General features: G+C 38.8%; 1 protein-coding gene across 3 annotated transcripts in view; it reads left to right on the forward strand.

Annotated features, from left to right (window-relative positions):
• Positions 1 to 22,556, forward strand: part of LOC126479952 (ARF GTPase-activating protein GIT1) — a 223,215-nt gene that overhangs the window by 178,347 nt on the left and 22,312 nt on the right. For all 3 annotated transcript variants that reach the window (XM_050103828.1, XM_050103830.1, XM_050103827.1), the window contains exon 11: positions 15,299 to 15,499. In XM_050103828.1, the coding sequence (XP_049959785.1) occupies positions 15,299 to 15,499 (201 nt within the window). The remainder of the gene's footprint in view (positions 1 to 15,298; positions 15,500 to 22,556) is intronic.

Below are 22,556 nucleotides of genomic sequence, written 5' to 3' on the forward strand. Positions count from 1 at the left end.
TGTGAGAAGAATTTAAATTCATACCATAGTGTTCACAGCCAATAGTAGGTTGGGAGGAGGGATAGCTGTGCAGAGAAAACTGAGGGTGATGGAAAAAAAAAAACAGATGTCTTTCTCATGTTCAGGGATGGCAAGTTAGCAAAGAACACCAATTACTTTCCAAACCCCAGAACCTATGTCAACCTGTGTAATTGAATGACCAAGAAACCTAATTTGCTTTCTGTAGTTTGTCATTAACATCAGCCCGCAAGAATTTGTTTAATGTTACATAAAACTGATATGATCTATCATGTTTGTGATGCTATCAGCAAATGATCCACAAACTGTGTCACCTGGTCCAGCATCTTAGGTGCTAGCTCAGAGCCAAGTGCTGCTACAAATACACAAGAACTCATATTAAGACCAAAACCCAACACTTTAAATTGGTAACTGCTAGCTGCATTAATATAAGCTGTACACTTTAGGGGAATCATTTGCCAGGGAAATCTGCCAACGTGAATGTTGTAGATCAATACTTGTTTGGTGCTTAACTCCTTGAAACCAGTGGATTAATTCATCTATGTTCTGTGGTCGTGTTTGGACAAAAACTATAATCTGATTAATTGCTCTTGCATCTAATATCAACCTCATGTTTCTACTGTTTCACAACTGCAAGAAGCAGACGATGTTGGAGGCTGCCTGTTGATTCTTTTATGTTCCATTCAGGAATCTTCTGTATCTCTTTGCCTATAGCAGATCTTTTTGAGCATGAAATGATGAAGTGTGGCAGAACATTTTGTATGGCATGACATCGAGGGAGAACTGATAGCCTTGGATTTTTCCAGGCATTTCTTCAAACACATCTTAAAACTTGAGTTAAGTATTTAACGATTCAGAATGTTGCCTTCCATTTAAAAAGCTTAACTCTGTAAGTTAATGTATTGTGTGTTCCCTTGTTCAAGGGATAGCCACAGCTAAAGGTTGTTGCTAATTATTCTGTGGGTCATCACTTGTAATCCAATTTATCTCGGTGCCTTGGAAATATTTCCCACGGGCATCATCAGTTTTCAATAAACCCACTGAAGTCGAACACTACTACTGTAAAATAGCATTTTCATGATGAAAAGCCAGTCATTACATCCTTTTCTGTAAGGAATTCAATGCCAATAATACTGTCAACCACAAACCTTTCAACAACTAGGAATGTGTGTCCTATTGCTACATTACCTATCATTATCTAGCCAGGTCTCGATTTTCACATTTTTAGATGTGGTTCCAGCATCTCCCAGGATTCCAAATTGTTAACCGGTAAAGTTGGTACTTGTACCTGTTCACAAATTCTTTTATACACTGCTGGAAGAAAAATGCAGCACCCTCAAGGACTGTGTTTAGTGGCACCATGGTATATCATGTGCATACTGAGGAGTTGTAGTGTTAAGAGTGCATACATCGATGAGAAAAAAGTTCCTGATTTTTTTTTCCCAGTTGAAAATTCACTTTTTCTTGGTTGAAAGTACATTTTATCCGTCTTAAGTGGCAATATATTTTCCCTCGGAGCTGTAAAACTTACCAATTCTTTGAATAGTGAGTCTTTTATTCACTGGCGTAGAACGTCCCGGCATTTTGGGAAACAAAACCCGTCAAAAAACAACATGTTTTGCAAAGATCTTTGATGCGTAGCAACATATACACTGTGTATTTCCGTATTACAAAAGTATAAACACAAATGCCACCAAATATAGCATGGTAGCTCTTGAAGCACTGAAATCTAGATTGCAACACACTTTTGTTCGCCAATTGTGGTTCAGGTTAGGTGGTCTTGCTGGCTAATGACAGCAGATATTCAGAGCGTAGGACATGTGATGTAGTCAGCTAATAGCAACATTATTGTTCAGTAGTGTGAACACACAAATAAGAAAAGTTAATGCCTTAAATTAATATGCATGCATATAGTTACAAGAAAAGCTAAGCTTTCACAAGTAACATTGCTCATCAAAAAGGTTGTTGCCCCCTCCGCACCCCTGTGGATGTGATTAGACAGGATCCTAAGAGCACAGATTAAGTTGCAGCAGATGAATATTTCTGACTAGCATGACTATAAATTCCACTACTGTGCACCAAACATTTCGCAGGTTACATGGCAGAATATATGTTCCGTCAAGCACTTACTTTTGCAAGGGAAAGCCAATTACATGTTAAATTGCTCAAGAACTCACATCGCACTCCCCGCCCCCACCCCTTCGCCCTAAGGTTAATTATATTTTTTGCCATCACTATTGCATAAGAGCTAAAAGAAGTAAGACAAACTGGCTTTTAAACTTGATCCTTTTTTAAAAAGCATGTGCTACCCTCTGAGACGCATCAAATGCAAATGTGCCAGTGAAATTTTAAGTAGTGACATAAATGGCTGGTGTATTGGCCCTGAAATTTTTCCAAGTGCCTGGTCCTCAATGTTAAGTGTTCATTAAGAGTCTTACACTCCTTGATTTAAGAAATTCATTGTACATTCTCACATGTAACATATTTCGCCTTGCGTAAAAGGAAATATACTTTCAAAGTAACCCTTCTCAAACCACCAGTCAATATTTTCTCACAATCTGTTGGTAATGTAAATAGTTATGATGTCAGTCTCATCAAAATTAGGCCCATGAGAAAGGTACATTAAAAGCAGTTTGTTGTTATGAAATATTGCATAGCCTTTGACACATTTTGCTGTTGGAAGACACTTGTGTGTGCACTGTGTTTTGTCATTGTAAACGGTGCATTTTCTTTGCAATTGAAGTTTTATTTTGGTGTTATTCTCTTGTTTGTTTTATTGCCACAGTATTATTCTGCATAGCAAGTTAAAATAAAATTCTTAGAGTATCAGTTTTTACTAGTCAAAACTAAAAAATTTAATTTTAAACTAAAACAATAAAAAAAATCCTGGAATTCCAAAACAGTCCCGCTTTTTTCCCAGATTTCTTCCAGATGAAAAACTTCAGGGGTTTTTTCTGGTTGTCCCGGGGCGTATACACGCTGTGTTAGTGATTCATTTGTCACAGTCATTGGCAATCAGATTATGCTCAGGAGCCTTCTCTGTGTGCCCGTTGTTTGTTCTCAGCAGACAGTAACTGTGCTGAGTTTACAGGTGAACAGTGATTGCAACATTCATTCTAGGGTGCAACCATACCCCATGGATGAGTACATATTCCTGTTGAACAACTGCAGCCATTTGAACAGTGGCGCATTTTGCCCTGCAGGAAGCTAGTGGACACATTGCCAGATTGCTGCACGTGTTGGGCACAATGTGTTGGCAGTGTCTTGCTGCTTTCGGCTTTCATCTGTGGAACATTCCCACACTTGTAGACCAGGTTGCATGCATGCGCGCACACTCACTGAGATTGACACATTCTTTGAGCAGCAGTGGCTGACTGATTATCATCCAGGGAAGAAAGTCAACCACATGTTGCACCTGCTATGGCACATAGGATCATTGGAAACTGTCTGCTTGTAGCAAGATTAAGATCGTTTATACCTCTGGTCAGACAGCTACCGACACCACGGCATTGCTGAGCATGGCTGCTCTGGCGTCGTGAAAGAAGTGACTGGAGAGTAGAATAGCGCTTTGTCATCTTCAGTGATGAGAATAGGTTCTGTCTGTATGCTACTAGTGGATGAACATGTGTGCATTTTGAAAAGTGAAGACACCACAGGACAGTTGCGTAATCCACAATCTTTTATTGTGTACACACAACTGGTTTTGGAACAAGTAAAGTTCCATCATCTGGTGGGAAAAAAAAATCACTGATCGACTGAGGTTATCCTGACTTCACTGTTGTCATGGAACCAAAGGTTCCGTGTCAAAGGGATAAAAGGGAAATAAATTCCATAACAACCATTCCCCGTGTTGCATGACCAGGAATGCTAATGGGAAAACCATGTGATACGAAGAACTCTTTGTAAATGTCTACAGTGTAGACCTAGTGAGAGGCCCATCTTGGAGTGCATGTGCCCATGACACACAGTCCCACCCCAGACCTAATGGTGTGGGGAACCATCAGTTAAAATTTGCGATTGCAATTCATGTTTCTCCAGGGTAAAGTAACCAGTGCCTGCAAAATTGTGCAGGTTGTTGTCCTTGTGCTACTGCCATTTCTTCAAGAGGAAGGTGATGTGCTTTTGCAGCAGGACAATGTGCATCAACACCCAACTGTTGCTACACGAAGTGCTACGTGTGGTGCACAACTACTGCCCTGACCAGCAAGACTCATATCTCTCGCCAGTTGACTACATATAGGACATGGTGAAGTAGAAACATATTCATCCTCGAGACCCTGCAAGAACCATTGCTGAATTGCAGCAAAGAGTGAAAGATGTGGGGGCAGTTTATTGCAGGATGTCATTTGGCACCTTTATGATCATTTGCATGTGAGAATACATGGCTGCATTTTCGCCAGAGGGGGCACACTGTGTATGGGAGCAACTGTTTGGGCACCCTATATTGTGATGTGTGTTTCATTTGGTTTGTCTTTGTCATTCTATACTATCTGCCATTTGTTAATAAAGTACCCATGTCCTCGTGGGTTTTGCTTCCCCTCCCCTCCACTCTATAAATCAGTGGACACCACATTTGCAGCAGAACCTTTGTCTAATATTATTGTAAGTGATAAATTTACTATTCACACATTGATAGTGGACTAGGAAACAATTGATTGTTCACTACTGTGGTTACTGATATTTGACTCGACCTCCTGCCTAATGTCTGTGCCATCATTGCAACGTTAAGGATTTACTTCTCCATTGTGGCCTTTTCTCCATTCCATGACCGACATTTCGAGACCAGATTCAAAGATGTCTAGTTTTCCTGCCTATAATTTGCTGTAATAATATTATCATCAACTTTAGCTATTACTGGTGATTGATTCCTCCAGACCTGATTATTTTGTCTCTGCTGCTGGCTTTTGTATCAATGCTTGCTGTTCTTTGGCACGTATTTATGGTTCTGCATGTGATCTTGCCAATTTTGTTTATTAAAGTTGTTGCTATGGTTGGTGTTATAGTAATTCCTGCATTGGTCACCCTGAGCATTCATTTGATGCTTGAGGCAGCACCCATATAGTTGCCTGACTTGTTAAGCTGTAACCATTGCTAGTGCTATTAGCAATCGGCTGATTTGTTGCTTGACCTGTCCTAGCCCTTGCATCCTCATGCAGGGATGGGGAAAATGGACCAATTAAAATCAATACTAGTATTTTTTGGTAATTGTTTGGTATCCGTTGTAACGGGTGTTTTACTAATAACCAAGTAAATAACTAAAATATCAGTTAGCTATAGAAGCAGTGCCAAAATTTTTCATTGTTAAAACAGTTGTAATTTTTATTTACATTTGTTTGAAATAGTGCATTGTTATAGAAAGTGGGAAAAGCAATTGGCAGTTTTTTAATAACAATGCTGACAGAAACGAGCAACAAACACATGGCGTAAGAATTGGTGCAGCATTGCTGCCATAGTAATCTCCCTGTTGTCGTGTGTCTTTGCTTTAAGGTATGCATGTATATGCAATGTCCAAGACCTTTCCCCACCTGGTCTATTCATTAGTTTCTTGCTGTTATCACCGGACATGCATTGTACTGCAGAATGGTATCAACCTTAGTCTGGAAATATTTGTACAAAGTGATGTAGCACAGTAGTACAACATTTCATTTGTTTAAAAGATTACACATTTGTCTGCTATTTCTGTGAAGTAATAAGAGAGGAAATAAATTTCATAGCAGTAATAAATTAAAAACTGAACAGCAATTCATTCATAGTATAAAATAAAAATACAAAGTAGCTGATCTGCTGTCCAAGTCTACATAATACACCTTATTACTTGTAGCCCTTGAAAATGGACAAATTAACAAGAAAAGCAGTTCTTCATCCTCAGTTTTCATGCGTTCGCACTGTCTAGTCGTAATGCCTAAATAGTTGATCATTTAGTACAACATGATTTTTGAGCAGAGTTTCAAAAAATTAGTATCAGTAGGAGACTACTGGTGACGTTTTGTAGTATTCAACCACTTATCACTTTTCAAGGAAAGCAGCAAACTGTGGACAGCCTAAGTTTTCTTTTATTTGCCTGTTTAATATTTTGATTGTAAGTACCTTGAAACACAGGGGCAAAATTTTCCAATGTTCCTTCAATTTCTACATTTATTACAGGAAATAATAGGAATAAAAAACTGAAAACCAGTTATTTTGAGTGATATTAACACTCTTGTTAAACTGAGGTGGGGGGAAAAAAAACCTGTTTTAACCGAAAACCAGTTCTTTCAGCCAAAATTGCTATCCCTTTCATCATTTATCATATCAATTCAGTAGAGGACCGACACAGCTCCCTCTAAGTTAGATTCTGAAATGTGAATTAACTTCTCTTATACTTCAGTGGGCAACTTTGCCTTTAGGTTTCACAAAAGTCATGATTTGACACCGGGTCATCCCAGTATTGTGTCTTGTTGATATAATTTTCAAAATAATGTTTTGTGTTTTCTTGACAAAAGTTGAAGGGTTCTAGATTGATCACTTCTTTCCAGAGCTGTTATTGTATACTGTTGGACAAATACAGGTCCGGAAATGATCTTTGAAACTCATCATGTGTACGACAGTTCTCGCTACCTCTGTGGCCCTTAGTGCAAATCCCTGTGTGCATATCCAATCAAAATCAGATTTTTGTACGTCATTCCACAAGCTTGGTTACACACTGCAGAATGCACAGTGAAATATAATGGGATGTATACTTATTTTATCTGCCAGTTCTTAATCAAATTCTCTTCTCTTATTGTTCAGCGCAGCCCTTCTGTGTATCGCATTGTTTGCGACAAATGAGCAGCTAACTCGAACTACTCTCACTGGGTCCAATTTAACAGTGGTTCAAATGTTTGCATTTTTTTTAGGTTTGTGTGCTGCCGAATGAGTGTTGTGCACCACCAGTTTAACCTCAGCCATTTCCCTATTAAGCCAATATGCTTCCTAATGCAGGGTGTATATGACCCGGGAAAACCGGGAGATCCGGGAAAAACCCAGGAATTTTTTCATCCGGGAGATAACCAGCAAAAACCCGGGAATTTTTTTTTAGAATTCTGATAATTTTTCGTTGTTTTAGTTTTCAGTTAAATTTTTGTCATTTTGACTGGTAAGATCGATACTCTAACAAAGGATATTACTGTATCCAGCTACTGCAGAATAATAATGTAACAATAAAACGTGAATGACAAAAAAAAAAAAAAGAAAATAAAACATTAATTGCCAGGGAAGTGTGCCGTATACAACAGCAAAACAATGTGCTCATACAAGCATTGTTTAAACAGCTTACGCAGTATTAGACAACAATATTTTGAGCTTTCATGTAGCAAAACATTCGACGAACTTTGATGAGGTAATTGTTCCTTTCGCAGAAAGGAAAGCACGCCATGTAAAGCTGTAGCAGGATTAGAGAGAAAACAATTTTAGGAGCTAAGGATTGAAGAGATGTGTACTGTATTGCATGTGTGCTGGTTTTATGTATCCTATATTTAATTTTATTTCATCCAAAACAGAAAGTTATTAACCAACAGGCAATAAAGAGTGCAAATTTCCTGAAGAGTTCTTGTTCTCCCGATTACAAATAATCCCATCCAGTATTAATTGAGAGATTTTTTTTTTTGAAAGGGGCAGGATGTCAAACCGGGCAACTGGGAGCAGGAGAGGCACCACAGGAGATTTTACTTTCCGTTGTCCTGAATATAGTTTGATGACATCCAATACAAAATGTACTCATTTCAATTCCACAGAGCGAAATACAGTGACGTGCGGTAGAAGAATGCTGTGGGAAGAGGGATGGTACTGCACTCTGGCACACTTAAGACCAAATAACATGTCTTACATTTCCTCGAACATGTATGTTTTATGTATCAGACTCTTCAGAAAGCTGTGTGCTACAAAATGAACATATTTTTGAAAATTCGATTTTTTTATATTTTTGACGTATCTCAAATGCTCGAGGGGGGGGGGGGGGGGGTAGTATTGCCCGGGTTCGGAAATGTAGATCCAAGGCTGATGCGCAGAGCAGTCTGAGTTATAGTGTGGAAGTGTGTAGTCTCCACGTAACGCGTGTTTACATTTAATGATTTTACTGTTTCCTCTTCATTTGTTCCTCTCACGTCAAATGAAAACAAAATGGATTTCTGTGGCTGGGAGCTATCAAGGAAATTAAAATACATTCACATAATTGCGGAAGGCTAATATACGTTATTAGTTTCAGATTTTATTTCCACTTTTATGACAGCCATGCATTAATCGCCTTGTAGAACAATGAAGTTATTTTTGTTGGTTTGCTAAAGAAATTTGGTTTTTATCAATCTTTTACGCTGAGGCAGTCAATGTGTTTGAAACAAAGTGTTTAGTTCCACACTATTGGCTAATTTCAACTGCTCGCTGAATTTCGAATGCACGTTTTCATCTTGTAGCTTGTTTTCATCCTCTAGCATGTATGCCATAAGAAAGAATCAAAAATGAGGTTATACAGTACTGATACTCAAAGAAGATTTGCATCCCAAAACCCTCACCGAAAAGCTTAATACCAGGTCAAGACCTACTTCATTGGGAATCTGGACATACGAATGTGCTCTTTAAGAATGCACTTTAAATGTACCATTTTAGTATGGTTCATGAAATTCCGATGCTCTTGGAGTATCCTTTGATGTCTTTTTTCTTTTATGACATAATGTTAGACCTTTTAATGTTTTACACTTATGAACATACAGGCTTCCTGTGTCATAGCAGCTGCCAAAGCGCGATGGCGCCTGTTATCTGGCACTCTCTGACGACTATTAAAGCGAACCTGTTCCTAACAGGTCACGGGAAAATATTGCAAATGGTGGTTTGAAAAGCATTACTTTCAAAGTAAATTTCCTTTTACGCAAATTGCACTATGTGTGAGAATGTACGATGAATTTCGTAAATAACAGAGCGTTTGATGACGAGCCATTTTGAAGTTTTTCTAGCCCAGAAGATCAGACATTCATGTCGTTATTATGAGCAAATTGATGTAGTGCTACAGGAAGTTCTCTCTCCTCTGCAATAGCTAATTTATTTGTGGAAAACTTTGAGGACAAGTCACTGGACTCCGCTAAAAATTTCACAGGCACATTTGTGTGATATGTTCTAAAGTGTAACACGTGCAAAAAATATCAACATTATATGTGAAAGCTTAGCTTCTCTTGCAGCTTATTAACCTTAGAGACCAATGTTATATGTGAAAGCTTTTCTTTTCTTGTAGCAACACTATGTATATTAATTTAAAATATTAACTTTTCCTGTTTGTGTATCCGCACTACTTAATAGTGATGTTGCTATTAACTGACTACATCATGTGTCCTGTGGTCATCAGCTGGCGGGATCACGTGACATGAGCTAGGACTGACTTACAAAAGTGTGTCGCAATCTCGATTACAGTGGTTCGGAAAGTAACATGCAGTGTTTGGTGGAATTAGAATTTATACTTTTGTAATACGAAAATATGCAGTGTACATGTTGCTGCACATCAAAAATCTTTCCAAAAGGAATTTTCTTCCCTGACTTTCGTTTTCTAAAGTGCCGGGAAATTTTACGTCCATGTATAAAAGCATAACCACTAAAAGGATTGAAGTTTTACAGGTCCGAGGGAAAACATACCGTCACTTAATAACACGGAAAAAGTGTGTTTTCATCCGGGAGAAAGTGTATTTTTAACCGGGAAATCCGGGAATTTTTTTTCCTTTGTTCGTGTATACACCCTGTAATGGCACTACACCATTGCAGGAAAACTTTTCCTATCTGTTTTTTTATCTTGTGCAGCTTATTTTCTATTGCATCTGCCAGATTATCACGTTGATTCGAGATGCAATCAGTTGTGGCCTGAACTTTAATGTATATTTCTTATGCAATGTGTTCATCCTTAATGGATGTCCAGTTTCTAAAGTCACTTGCAAACTGCTTGCTTAGCAACTCGAATTGTATGTCTATTATTTGTTCAAAAGATAGGTTGCTAACTCAATTGTACAACTGGCAAATGGTTTCAGATGATTCCTGAACCTGCTTTATTTCTAATATATTATCAGTTAATTTAGTGACAGGTCGAGTAGTCCAACCTGAGCTTGTTTTTATTCTGTAATTGCGCTAGGGATATTTTGTATTGTTTCAGACATGACACCTTGCTTTGTCGACATAGCTTCCTGCTTAGACAACACAGCACCGTTGTGATTGAGTACTGCAAAGTATTGTCCCAGATACTAACTCCAATTTTTGGAATAGTTCCATTAATGACTCCTTTTGTTGACTCCTTTGAGCAGTTGCTTCGCATAAATCATAAAATTAATCAAAATTCCCAAAATCACTACTTAACCACTAACCAATAAATAACTAATCGTAGCGCACACACACAATGGTGAGCAATTCAACAGCCATGCTCTAATATTACTCTGAATCTAAAAGCAGTCCAAGAGCAGCTCGCCATGATGCTTACTTGTCGCGCAATTTAATTCACTAAAAATCAGATTTTTACAATGACAACATATCTGTCATGAAAAATAGTGTTCAACAACAAACAGAATTCTGGACCTTTGTGTAAGAGAACTTGGTTTCAAGTAAGATAGCTCATAGAAATAAGTAAGATGTATTTCTCTGACTGCTGCTCCACTGATGAAGTTCTTGACATTGGCTAATTTTCGTGTAGTCATTATTTTTTTTCTGCCATGCAAGACAGAAAACAAAATACATTTCGTAATTGCAGTAATATATGGTGATACAATTTTTTTTTGTATTTTACTGAACAACAACTTGTATTTACATCATGCTGTGGTTTCCAGTGTATTGTATTTGGTTTGAGATTTTTTTGTGTGTTTTATATTTCAACTTCTAGCTTTTTACCTCTTAGTTCTATGGCTAGTATATTGCACTGAATGCAATGTGCCTACTCACTTGTCCAATTGACAGTTAGCAGTAAAGTTATTTATTTTAATATTATAAATTTACACTAACAATTAATTATGAAGATTGCAGCTCCAATTTGCTGGCCTGTTAATTCGATAAACAACTGTTATACCACTCATAATAATGTCCACATGGAACAGAACTAAAAAGGATACGAGAGTTTATAGTCTCATCTAAAATAATCTTACAGATTGGCACATCAAAATGTACAAGATGGCTGGCTAGCCTTCCTCTTTTGTATCCTTAGGGAGTGTACTGGACAATACATTGGACAAACGAAGTTTTGGATCTTGAAACAGTGCAAGGTGCACATCAGGCGAGTATGACTGGGACATACACAGAAATTAGTAGTGACAGACAAGAGCATAAATGAGGATCCCACATTTTGAATTTCAGAACACCCAGTTGCCATGCTGAGCATCTGACTATTGGGGCAGTATTGTAAAGGAATCCATGAAAATCTCATCAATAGGTGTGATGGTTATGCCAAGATAAGAGTGCAGTCTCCAGCGCACCTGCCACTCCAACTTCTGCAACGACGACTCCCTGTCTCTCCATCACCCATACAGGACCCAGCAACCTGCAGCTGGGTGGAGAGGGTGCACCACCAGTTTGAAATTTGAGCCATCCACAGTTTATCATTGCTTCTCCAGAAGATTACGACACTTGTCAAAATGTCACAGTATCGTAATGGTGCCACCTGCTGAGAAACCGAAGAGCTTTTTATCAAATGAAAGGAAGTTTGCTACTATACAATAGAAATATCTGTAAAGTGAATATTCAAATGTGGAGAAAGTTTCTCATCAACAACATAAATTTCCCTTGGCTATGTGACTTTAATATGGTACAAATTTGCTCAGAAAGCACTCTGCAGGTTTTGAATGTTATTACATCACCAGTACAGGCAGATCCTGACCAAAAATACCATGGATTTGGTATATTTGTTTCATGGACATCTTATCAGTTTTTGCTTCAGATCTGGAATGAACTTGGCTTAAAGCGTAGAAGTGTAAAAAGCAATGACGAGTCACTCTCTTAGATTTTGTGCTACACTTGAACATACTACCCATTGTCTGTTCTAATAGATTATGCCACATTGGGATTGTGAAACGGCATCGTGGCACACCAGTGTAACTGAAAGTGTGCCAAGAAACATTGAATTTTGGTGATACATACAACATTAAGCAAAATGGCAATTTACCCATAGTCTTGTCCATTTTTTCTTAGTTTTTCTTGAGTCATCTCTCTCTCTCTCTCTCTCTCTCTCTCTCTCTCTCTCTTTCTTTTTTAAAGCAAGCATGAAATAATAATTAACACTTTTAACATATTTCTTTAGCGCATTTTATGCAAGTGTCCACAGTATTACCGAATAGATATCATGCTATAAAATTCAAAGTTGTATAAATGTACAGTAGAGCCAGTTACATTAAAAAAAAAATCACTCTCCTATGCAGACATTTTCCCATAGAACTTAAGTTTGTACATGCATATTACAGTAAAGTTGTGCCTTGCAAAACTGATATTAGTAGTCTCTTAAGTAAAAGCTCAGCAACAAACAAGAACAATAAAAATGATACCCATGAAGCAGGTAGATGGCACAATATATGCTAATATTTTATGTATATTAATCCAATATGGAAGGCAATAAACTGGAGGAAAATATTCCAAAGTTTTTAATTTTAACTAAACAATATATTTTCTGGTTGTGTATTTTTCATCTTCATTGCCCTTAGAGAAATTAAAATACAAGGTGTTTCAAAAAGAACTTTACAACTTCGAAAATTCATATAAATTAATTCATAGTACCTACAGAGTTGGTTGTAGTGTCAATTTGTAGGGAAAAATATCACGTTTTGTCTCACGTGGTTTGCTAATGCCAAATCACACCATAAGGAGCGCTAGCAGCAGCTGCTTTAAAGACAGTTGCCTTCACTGGACTGAGCATGCTGGATGTGTGTTTTGGTTTGAAGAATCGAAGTTGGTGACAACAATTCAGATAATTTCCATACCAAGTACACTAAAGGTCCTCCTAGAATGCCTACAATTTATGAGTGGCATAAATGTTTTGTAGAAACAGCATGCTCAGTAAGACATGGGAAATCATTAGGTCATCCAAGGACATCTGCCAATGTCACTGAACGAGTGAGCTGACATATTGTCAACAGTCCTACAATATTGACCCGACATGCATCTCGCGAACTGCAAATCCCACATACGACTGTTCGGCGTGTGTTGAGAAACTGTTTGCATTTGAAACTGTACAGACTGACTATTGTACAAGCAATAAAAAACACTGATAAAATTTCTTGCAAGAACTTCTGCATGGATATGTTAAATTGATTACATGAGGATGAACATTTCTTGCACAAAATAATCTTTTCTGATGAACTGACTTTTCACTCGAGGTTAACACACACAACTGTACGCTTTGGGGCAGTGAAAATCCACATCAAACATTGCAACATGTTCGTGCTAGCACTAAACTGAACATTTTTTGTGCACTGAGCAAGAACAAAGTGTATGACTCCTTCCTTATTTCCTGTGAGATAACCAGCAACAGGATAGTGTGCCTGGATATGTTACAACAATTTCTGACACCACAGATCAATGAGGATGACTAACCGAAATGTTTACTTCATGCAAAAGGGTGCACCACACCACTACCTGGCTGACATCTGGGATTTCCTCAGTGACTGCTTTCCAGGTCAATAGATTGGCTGTGATGTGCCAATTGCGTGGCCCCCACATTCCCCAGACTTTTTTTAAATGGGGCTCATCAAGGATATCATGTTTGTACCTCCTGTGCCAGCTTCTCTACTTCAACTCAGAGCAGCAAGTTACACCTGCAATGCTACAGTGAGTTTGGGGAGAAATTGACTTCCAATGGGAGGTGTGCAGGATAACCAACGGAAGCCACATGCAACACCTTCAGTTAAAAGTAAAAAAACTTGATGTGTTTCCCTACAAAATAACACTAAACCCAGCTCTCTATCTTCTTTCATTAAATTTATATGAATTTTTAAAGTCCTTTTTGAAACAGCCTGTATTAATCAAACTCAATTATTTTTCACATCTTAAGGTGCTAGAATGGAGGAAACCACACAGAAGGCGAAGAGTGGTAAAGCAGTAGGAGTGAATGAGGCATCTGTATAGACTAGTTACAATATTTTGGAAGAATAAAGAAATTGTAGAAAGTGGGGGAAAGTGTCAGATTATCCCATTTTAAAGTAACTTGATAGAAAGGTTTATAAGAACTACAAATGTCTTTATGTCATGTTTGAAACATGAAAAGGTCTCCGGAACCATATAGTTTCATTTATAATACAGGAAATTCACTGCTGCAATATTGTGCTGGTTAACCCACTGAAAAAGCTGAACTCAGGGTATAAAATCATATGGCCCCTTGCTTGTTCACATTGTTTATGACTGGAATCCAACTGCTGCTCCACCAGTAACCACACTGTATTTTATGAGAACATGTATGGGTGCTTATTTATCAGTACTTTCTTTCACAATCCAACATCATCTCCTCAAATTCTAATGTGTGGGCAACTATGTGTTAAAACCTTGGCCAACCATTTATGGCTTGAGCAAAACAGTTTTTCATAATTTTGTATCCACACCAATAAAATTATTCATTAGGATGATACCTGTAGTGGAACTTTTCCTCTGTACATTTTTTTGGCTTTCCAAGTGCTATATTCTGCTGGATCATACATCAGAGTAATGCTCACAACCAAATGTGGTTTTACAAATCTTATTGTTGTTGTTTTGTATATTATTTGATATCGTTAAGGTAGTACTGTTAATGTTGATGAGGCAGCCAGTTGTTAGTGAGGGGGGGAGAACAGTATGCAACATTTGTCTCGTACACATTGCTCACCAATGTCGTCAATACTATTTGAAATATTCATTTCTGACCATTAGTTCCTTGTCTCAAAACATTCACTTTAGGATCCTCTATCAACTGCATAATTTTGATTCTAACAGTTGATGTACACATTCACATGATACACAAAGCCCTAAACCATGATTAATTAGCAGAAGTATTTATGTGGCAACCTAACTTCCACCAAGTAGCTGTCTAAATAGTTTGTTAGTTTCTGTTATTTGTGGCAACAAAAGAACAAGGAATAAGAGGAAGTGGAAAAAGGTTTTGAGCTTCAGAATCTATCAGTTTTCAGTTTCAGAAGAATCTGTGAGTGAAATGTAGTTTTGTCCATAAATAATTACGAAACTATATGGTAAAGGTTGTTACAATGTAAACAGTGGCATGTTTTTCCTTTTGAATGTGATGACATTTAATTTCTTTCCAGTTCGTGGCATCCAAAAAAGTTAATCTTACTTGCAGGTCAGCAGCTTACTTGCTGAAAATCAGGAACTTCGGCAGTTGCTGCAGTCAGCAGGTCTCAATATTCCCACAGTCGCCTCTCCTCAGCCTAATGGTTATGAACCTGTTCAAGATATGAGGGGTCGCTCTACCATTCAGCGACCTGCATCCATGTATGAAACACGGGAGGGGATCAGGAGCGCTGTTTCTATCATAAACAAGGTAAGCAAATTACACAAACCAAATATCAGCAGTAAAGCTGTTCTCACATGGGAAGGAAAAGTTTTATTTGAATGTTGAATGTGGAGAGGGATGAGTTTTGTAACGTCACAATGTAGATTTTCACATAGTGAAAAATTTACTTATATGGAAAACATGTAAAGTCCTGCTGGATTTCAGCAGTCCACTGTGAAACTATATGAATCAATACGATGCAAGATGGCTTTTTGTGTCACTGAACCAAGAAGACACAGTATTGTAATACTGGTTACAGATCTAAAGTGTCACATGTGTCATTGGTCTTTGGTGTGACGTCATAAGCGCGTGACTGCGTGTGAGATCGCTCTCTAAGTTTTCATCTATTTTTAGTTTTCAGATATATATTTTAACTGTTTTTGTGATAATATTTACTATATAAGTGACTTATTAGTGGTTTCTTCATTCACCTCTGCATTTCGTGTGTTGTGGCCTGATATTTGTGAGTGTTTCGTATCGAGCAACTTAACCTCTTACCCGTGTTTACATTCCGCGCTGACCAGTTGCAACTGTAGCGGCGCATCGAAAGCTAAGTACTAATTAATTGTTTGTGTATAGTATTTTATTTAGGAACTTTAGTGGTCTTCAACCGGTGTTCTTGGTGTTTTCCGGTGAAATAACTTCAGAAGAAATTTTTGCGAACTGCTTTCAGTTTCGTTACTGTCATTAGACGTTTGATTTTCTTTCTGTGTTAGTATTTTGTTATATTCTCATTTGTTGTTGATTAATACTTTCAATAATAGTAGTTACTTCCCTTGTAGAGCAAGTTTGTGATAATTGTAGTCAGTTTTTAACATCTTCTTATTGTAGTAGCGGAACTTAGATAAAGTTGTTTTCTTGTTTCAATAATTGTAAAATTTTACCATGAGTGAGAAGTGTGGGCTTTGCCGTAGGTTTGTGAGTAGTGGATTGCGGTGTGAGACTTGTTCGAAGTATTTTCACTGGGGGGAATGCAGTGGGGAAGCCAGTGGGCATTCTGGTGAGATCCTCTCCTGGAACTGCAGGTTATGTAGCAAGAGTAAGTTGATAGAGGAGCAGGAGCGTAAGATCTGTGCCCTTCAGGTGCAGTTGAAAAACGCACAGGAGGAGCTAGATAGGATGAGGAGGGAGAAGGGGGTTGGGGAATGGGAGCTGGCTGTTGGCAAGAGATCTGCTAGGAGAAGGAGATTTTCAGATAGTTTTACTATTGGTGTTTGTAATAGATATGACCAACTGTCAGAGTCTAGTGGAGAGGAATCTCTAGTAGCTGTAGATGTAGGAAGTATGCAGCAGACCTCAGCAGTTACGGTGGCTAGGACAGTTGCAAAGTCTAAGAGAAAGAAGAAGGTTCTGCTGTTAGGTAGTTCTCATGGTAGAGGTGTAGGCCAGCAGTTGCAGGAAGTTTTGGGGAGTGAGTACCAGGTCACCAGCATTGTGAAGCCTAATGCAGGATTGGCTCAGGTGACTTTTAACATAGGGGGGTTATGTAGGGATTTTACTAAAGAGGATCAGGTAGTGATTGTGGGTGGGGCTGGTAATAGTATTGATAGGGATGGGAAGTATGACATAGATGGTGACCTGGAAAAGATAGCCACTCAGACTGGCAACACGAATGTGCATTTCGTGGAACTGTTTCAGCGTCACGATCGGCCTCATCTTAATATAGCCGTCAGGCGTAATAACATGAGACTTGGGGGTGCGCTGATGACAGAAGGCATGAGTCACATTTCAGTGGTGTCGGTGGAGTCTATCAGTAGGACGGGTTTCACTAGACATGGCCTGCACCTCAACAGGTATGGGAAGGGGAGGTTGGCAAAACTTATAGGTGACAGCATAGGTGGGGGTGGTGGGATCACTCATGGGAAAATTCCGGTAGTTGTGGGTGTTAGAGCTGTACCTTTTTTAGATTGAAGTCAGCTGATAGGTATTCCTGCTTAAGGGAAGTCTCTCTAACAAAGAAACCACTTTCTACAAAGCTTGGGTATCCGATTAATGAGGGAATTAGTATATTTCATCAAAATATACAAGGTATTCGAGATAAAGTTAGTGAACTGCTTATAGATGTTGACTCTGAAATTATTGGTATATCTGAACACTTCTTAAATAAGGAGATAATTCAGAGGCTTCCTTTACCAGGATACAGGTTGGCTGGCAGCTTTTCTAGGAGCTCTTTGCGGTGTGGGGGAGTAGCCATGTATGTGAGAAACGGTATCCCATTTGAGTCAATTGATGTTTCAAAGTACTGCACTGAAAAGGTGTTTGAATGTTGTGCAGGTGTGGTTAAATTTAGTGGAGCTAAACTTCTTACTGTTGTTATTTATAGATCCCCAGACTCCGATTTCACAACATTTTTGCTAAAGCTAGAGGAGGTTCTTGGTTCACTTTATAGGAAATACAAAAAGTTAGTTATATGTGGTGACTTCAATATTAATTGTATAAGTGATTGTGCAAGGAAAAGGATGCTGGTAGACCTCCTTAATTCATATAATCTTATGCAAACCATATTCTTTCCAACGAGAGTGCAAGGGAACAGTAGAACAACCATAGACAATATTTTTGTTCATTCGTCATTATTAGAAGGGCATTCTGTTAGCAAAAAGGTGAATGGCCTTTCAGATCATGATGCACAAATTTTAAGTCTAAAAGATTTTTGTGCTTCAACACATGTTAAATATAGTTACCAACTTTTTAGGAAAGCTGATCCAGTTGCTGTACAGACTTTTGTAAACCTTATCAAGGAACAAGATTGGCAAGATGTTTATAGTGCTGATACAGTAGACGATAAATATAATGCTTTCCTCAAGACTTTTCTCGTGCTCTTTGAAAGTTGCTTTCCGTTAGAACGTTTAAAACAGGGTACTAGCACAAACAGGCAGCCTGGGTGGCTGACTAAAGGGATAAGAATATCTTGTAGAACAAAGTGGCAATTATATCAAAACGTTAGAAACAGTCAAAATCTAAATGCAGCAGCCCATTACAAACAGTATTGTAAGGTGCTTAAAAAAGTTATTAGGAAGGCAAAAAGTATGTGGTATGCAGATAGAATAGCTAAGTCTCAGGATAAAATTAAAACCATATGGTCAGTCGTAAAGGAAGTGGCTGGTCTGCAGAGACAGGTCGAGGATATAGAATCAGTGCGTAGTGGGGATGTCCGTGTTGCTGATAAGTCGCATATATGTACAGTACTTAATAATCACTTTCTGAATATAGCAGGTGAACTAAATAGAAACCTAGTCCCAACAGGGAATCATATAGCGCTCTTAGAAAAAAGTGTTCCGAGACTGTTACCTGAAATGCTCCTCCATGATACTGACAAGAGGGAGATTGAGTTAATAATTAAATCACTAAAGACCAAGAACTCTCATGGATATGACGGGGTATCTAGCAGAATACTGAAGTATTGTTCCACGTATATTAGCTCAGTACTTAGCCATATCTGTAACTTTTCCTTTAGCAGTGGTCGGTTTCCTGACCGATTAAAGTACTCGGTAGTGAAGCCACTTTATAAAAAGGGAGACAGGGATAATGTTGACAATTATAGACCTATTTCTATGCCATCGGTGTTTGCTAAAGTTATCGAGAGGCTTGTATATACAAGGTTACTGCAGCATTTAAATTCACATAATTTGCTGTCAAATGTACAGTTTGGTTTTAGAAATGGCTTAACAACTGAAAATGCTATATTCTCTTTTCTCTGTGAGGTTTTGGACGGATTAAATAAAAGGTTGAGAACGTTAGGTGTTTTCTTTGATCTAACGAAGGCTTTTGACTGTGTTGACCACAAAATATTACTGCAGAAGTTGGAACATTATGGAGTAAGGGGAGTAGCTTACAATTGGTTCGCCTCCTACTTTAAGAACAGAAAGCAGAAGGTAATCCTCCGCAATATTGAGAGTGGTAATGATGTTCAGTCCCAATGGGGCACTGTTAAATGGGGCGTTCCCCAAGGGTCGGTGCTGGGGCCACTGCTGTTCCTTATTTATGTAAATGATATGCCTTCTAGTATTACAGGTGATTCAAAAATATTTCTGTTTGCTGATGACACCACCTTGGTAGTGAAGGATCTTGTGTGTAATATTGAAACATTATCAAATAATGTAGTTCATGAAGTAAGTTCGTGGCTTGTGGAAAATAATTTGATGCTAAATCACAGTAAGACTCAGTTTTTACAGTTTCTAACCCACAATTCAACAAGAACTGACATTTTAATCAGACAGAATGGGCATGTTATAAGCGAGACGGAACAGTTCAAGTTCCTAGGCGTACGGATAGATAGTAAGCTGTTGTGGAAAGCCCATGTTCAGGATCTTGTTCAGAAACTAAATGCCGCTTTATTTACCATTAGAACAGTATCTGAAATAAGTGACATTTCAACACGAAAAGTAGTATACTTCGCATATTTTCATACGCTTATGTCATATGGTATTATTTTTTGGGGTAATTCTTCTGATTCAAAAAGGGTATTTTTGGCTCAAAAACGGGCTGTTCGAGCTATGTATGGTGTAAGTTCGAAAACCTCTTGTCGACCCCTATTCAATAGTCTGGGAATTTTGACATTGCCCTCACAGTATGTATTTTCTTTAATGTCGTTTGTTGTTAGCAATATTAGCTTATTCCCAAGAGTTAGCAGCTTTCACTCAGTTAATACTAGGCAGAAATCAAATCTGCATGTGGAATGCACTTCCTTGACTCTTGTGCAGAAAGGAGTGCAGTATTCTGCTGCATCCATTTTCAATAAGCTACCACAAGAACTCAAAAATCTTAGCAGTAGCCCAAACACTTTTAAGTCTAAACTGAAGAGTTTCCTCATGGCTCACTCCTTCTATTCTGTCGAGGAGCTCCTGGAAGAGATAAAAAATTAAGCAAATTCCAGTGTTACATTCTTGATTTTCTTTATTTAAACTAACGACTTGTTTCATTTTATGTGTTTCTACAATCGTGTTATAATTTCATGTATTGACTCGTTCCATGACCATGGAGACTTCTCCTAAATGTGGTCCCACGGAACAATAAATAAATAAATAAATAAATAAATTGTTGGTACAATTTGCTATCTTAAAATGTCAGAAAATGATATGTTTGTGATGAAGAAATCACACACAGTTCAGTCGCATTAATCTGACCACTATCTATGTTAGATTTAAATGCATGATAACTACTCACAGATGGCAGGTGGCAGCACTAGCAGTGGAGGCTATACAATGCACATCAACTGTTTGCATGCCACTGTGGTTAAAGTATACCGTGCAAGGCAAAATAGCACTATCCAAAGCCATTGCCAAGGCAGCTGTGGTGTAACATGAGCCATAGACAGTAGGAATGGAAGTCAGCTGTGGAGATGGGTGCAAACAAATAGACATGCAACTATTGTGCAACTAACCTCCCAGATGAACCAACGTGCTACCGTTAATGTCTCCTCATTGATCGTTCAGCAAATGTTGCTGCACATGTGCCTCTGCAACAGGCACCTGGTTCATGCAGCTGTACTATCTGCTGTTCATCAGCAATTAAGGCTGCAATTTACACGCCAGTATCGCAACTGGACATACATTGATTAGTGACAGGTAGCCTTGTCAAATGAATCATGTTTTGTGCTCCATCGGACAGATGACCTTTGACTTGTACAGTTTGAATGTTTGAAAGCACGCACACACTGCTACAATCGTCGGAAGGATCCAGGATGGAGAACATTCTCTTGGTGCGTTATCCTGGGATTGGGTAGATAGCGCTACCTGGGTGCCAGCTGACTGGTCAAAACAAGAAGCCAAGGTCCGCCAAATGTCCAAGTATTCTCGTCTCGAGGCCCAACAGCAAGAAGGGAATGCACCACGTTGACGCACCGTGTTTAATCTAATGGGTAGAATCCTCGTCGACGCAGCTGCTGCAGTGCTCGAGAAAGGTTTGAACTATGCACCAACACCACGGACAGCTCCAATCCGAGATGTCATAGCTGGCATAGAACAGGCAATTTTGAAGCTTCCCAGTGACGTTGCAGAAGAGATCAGTAGAGACATCTGCCAAATTTTAACATGAGCCCCACCGAGCAAGTTCAACATCAGTTCAGCAGAAAGGAAGGCTCTGCGAGACTTGAGAGCGGACAAAGAACTCGTCATTTTATCTGCTGACAAGGAGAACGCCACCATGAGTTGAATACAATGGCAAGATGGAGGCGCTGCTCGACAATCGTGCCTATCGCAAGCTAAGAGAGGATCCGACTGGCAAAATCCAGAGAAAAATAGTAGATCTTCTCAAGAAGAGTTTTATTCCTTCTAAAGTGACCAAAAGCCTATGCCAACAGGCTGCAATTCCCCCAAGACTGTACGGCCTACACAAGATTCACAAGGATGGGACACCTCTTTGCCAAATAGTGAGCAACATTGGAGCTCCTACTTATTTTCTGGCCAAACATCTTACTACACTATTGGGACCTCTCATAGGCAAATGTGATCACCATATCCGGAATTCAGAGGACTTCATAGGACACCTGAAGACACTTAAGTTACAAGCGTCGGATATTTTGGTTAGTTTTGACGTTAAATCTTTGTTTACGAAAGTACCTCTGAAGGACTCGTTAGAGCTTATCAGCAGCCGTTTGAGATAGTCATTGTGGCATTATTTAAACATGTGCTTACCTCAACTTGTTTCTTATTCAGTGACCAATGTTTTGAACAAGTGCACGGTGTCACCATGGGAAGTCCCCTGTCCCCCATGGTGGCCAACTATTTTATGGAAGACTTTGAGGAAAAAGCACTGCAGTCGGCAAGTCTCAAACCTTCTTGTTTTTGACGGTATGTAGACTATACTTTTGTGGTGTGGCCCCATGGAGTAGAGACATTGCCTGTGTTTCTCCGACGTCTGAACTTGCTCCATCCCAATATACAATTCATTATGGAAGTGGAAAAGGATGGCATCTTACCATTCCTGGACGTCTTAGTCGGAAGAAGAGCTGATGGTACACTGGGACACAGCATCTATTGCAAATCATCTCGTGCAGAGCTATATTTGCAGGCCACAAGTTGCCATCATCCTGCGCAATGCGGTAGTG

The sequence above is a fragment of the Schistocerca serialis genome, chromosome 1 (assembly GCF_023864345.2).
Source record: "Schistocerca serialis cubense isolate TAMUIC-IGC-003099 chromosome 1, iqSchSeri2.2, whole genome shotgun sequence".
NCBI classification, from domain to species: Eukaryota; Metazoa; Arthropoda; class Insecta; order Orthoptera; family Acrididae; genus Schistocerca; species Schistocerca serialis.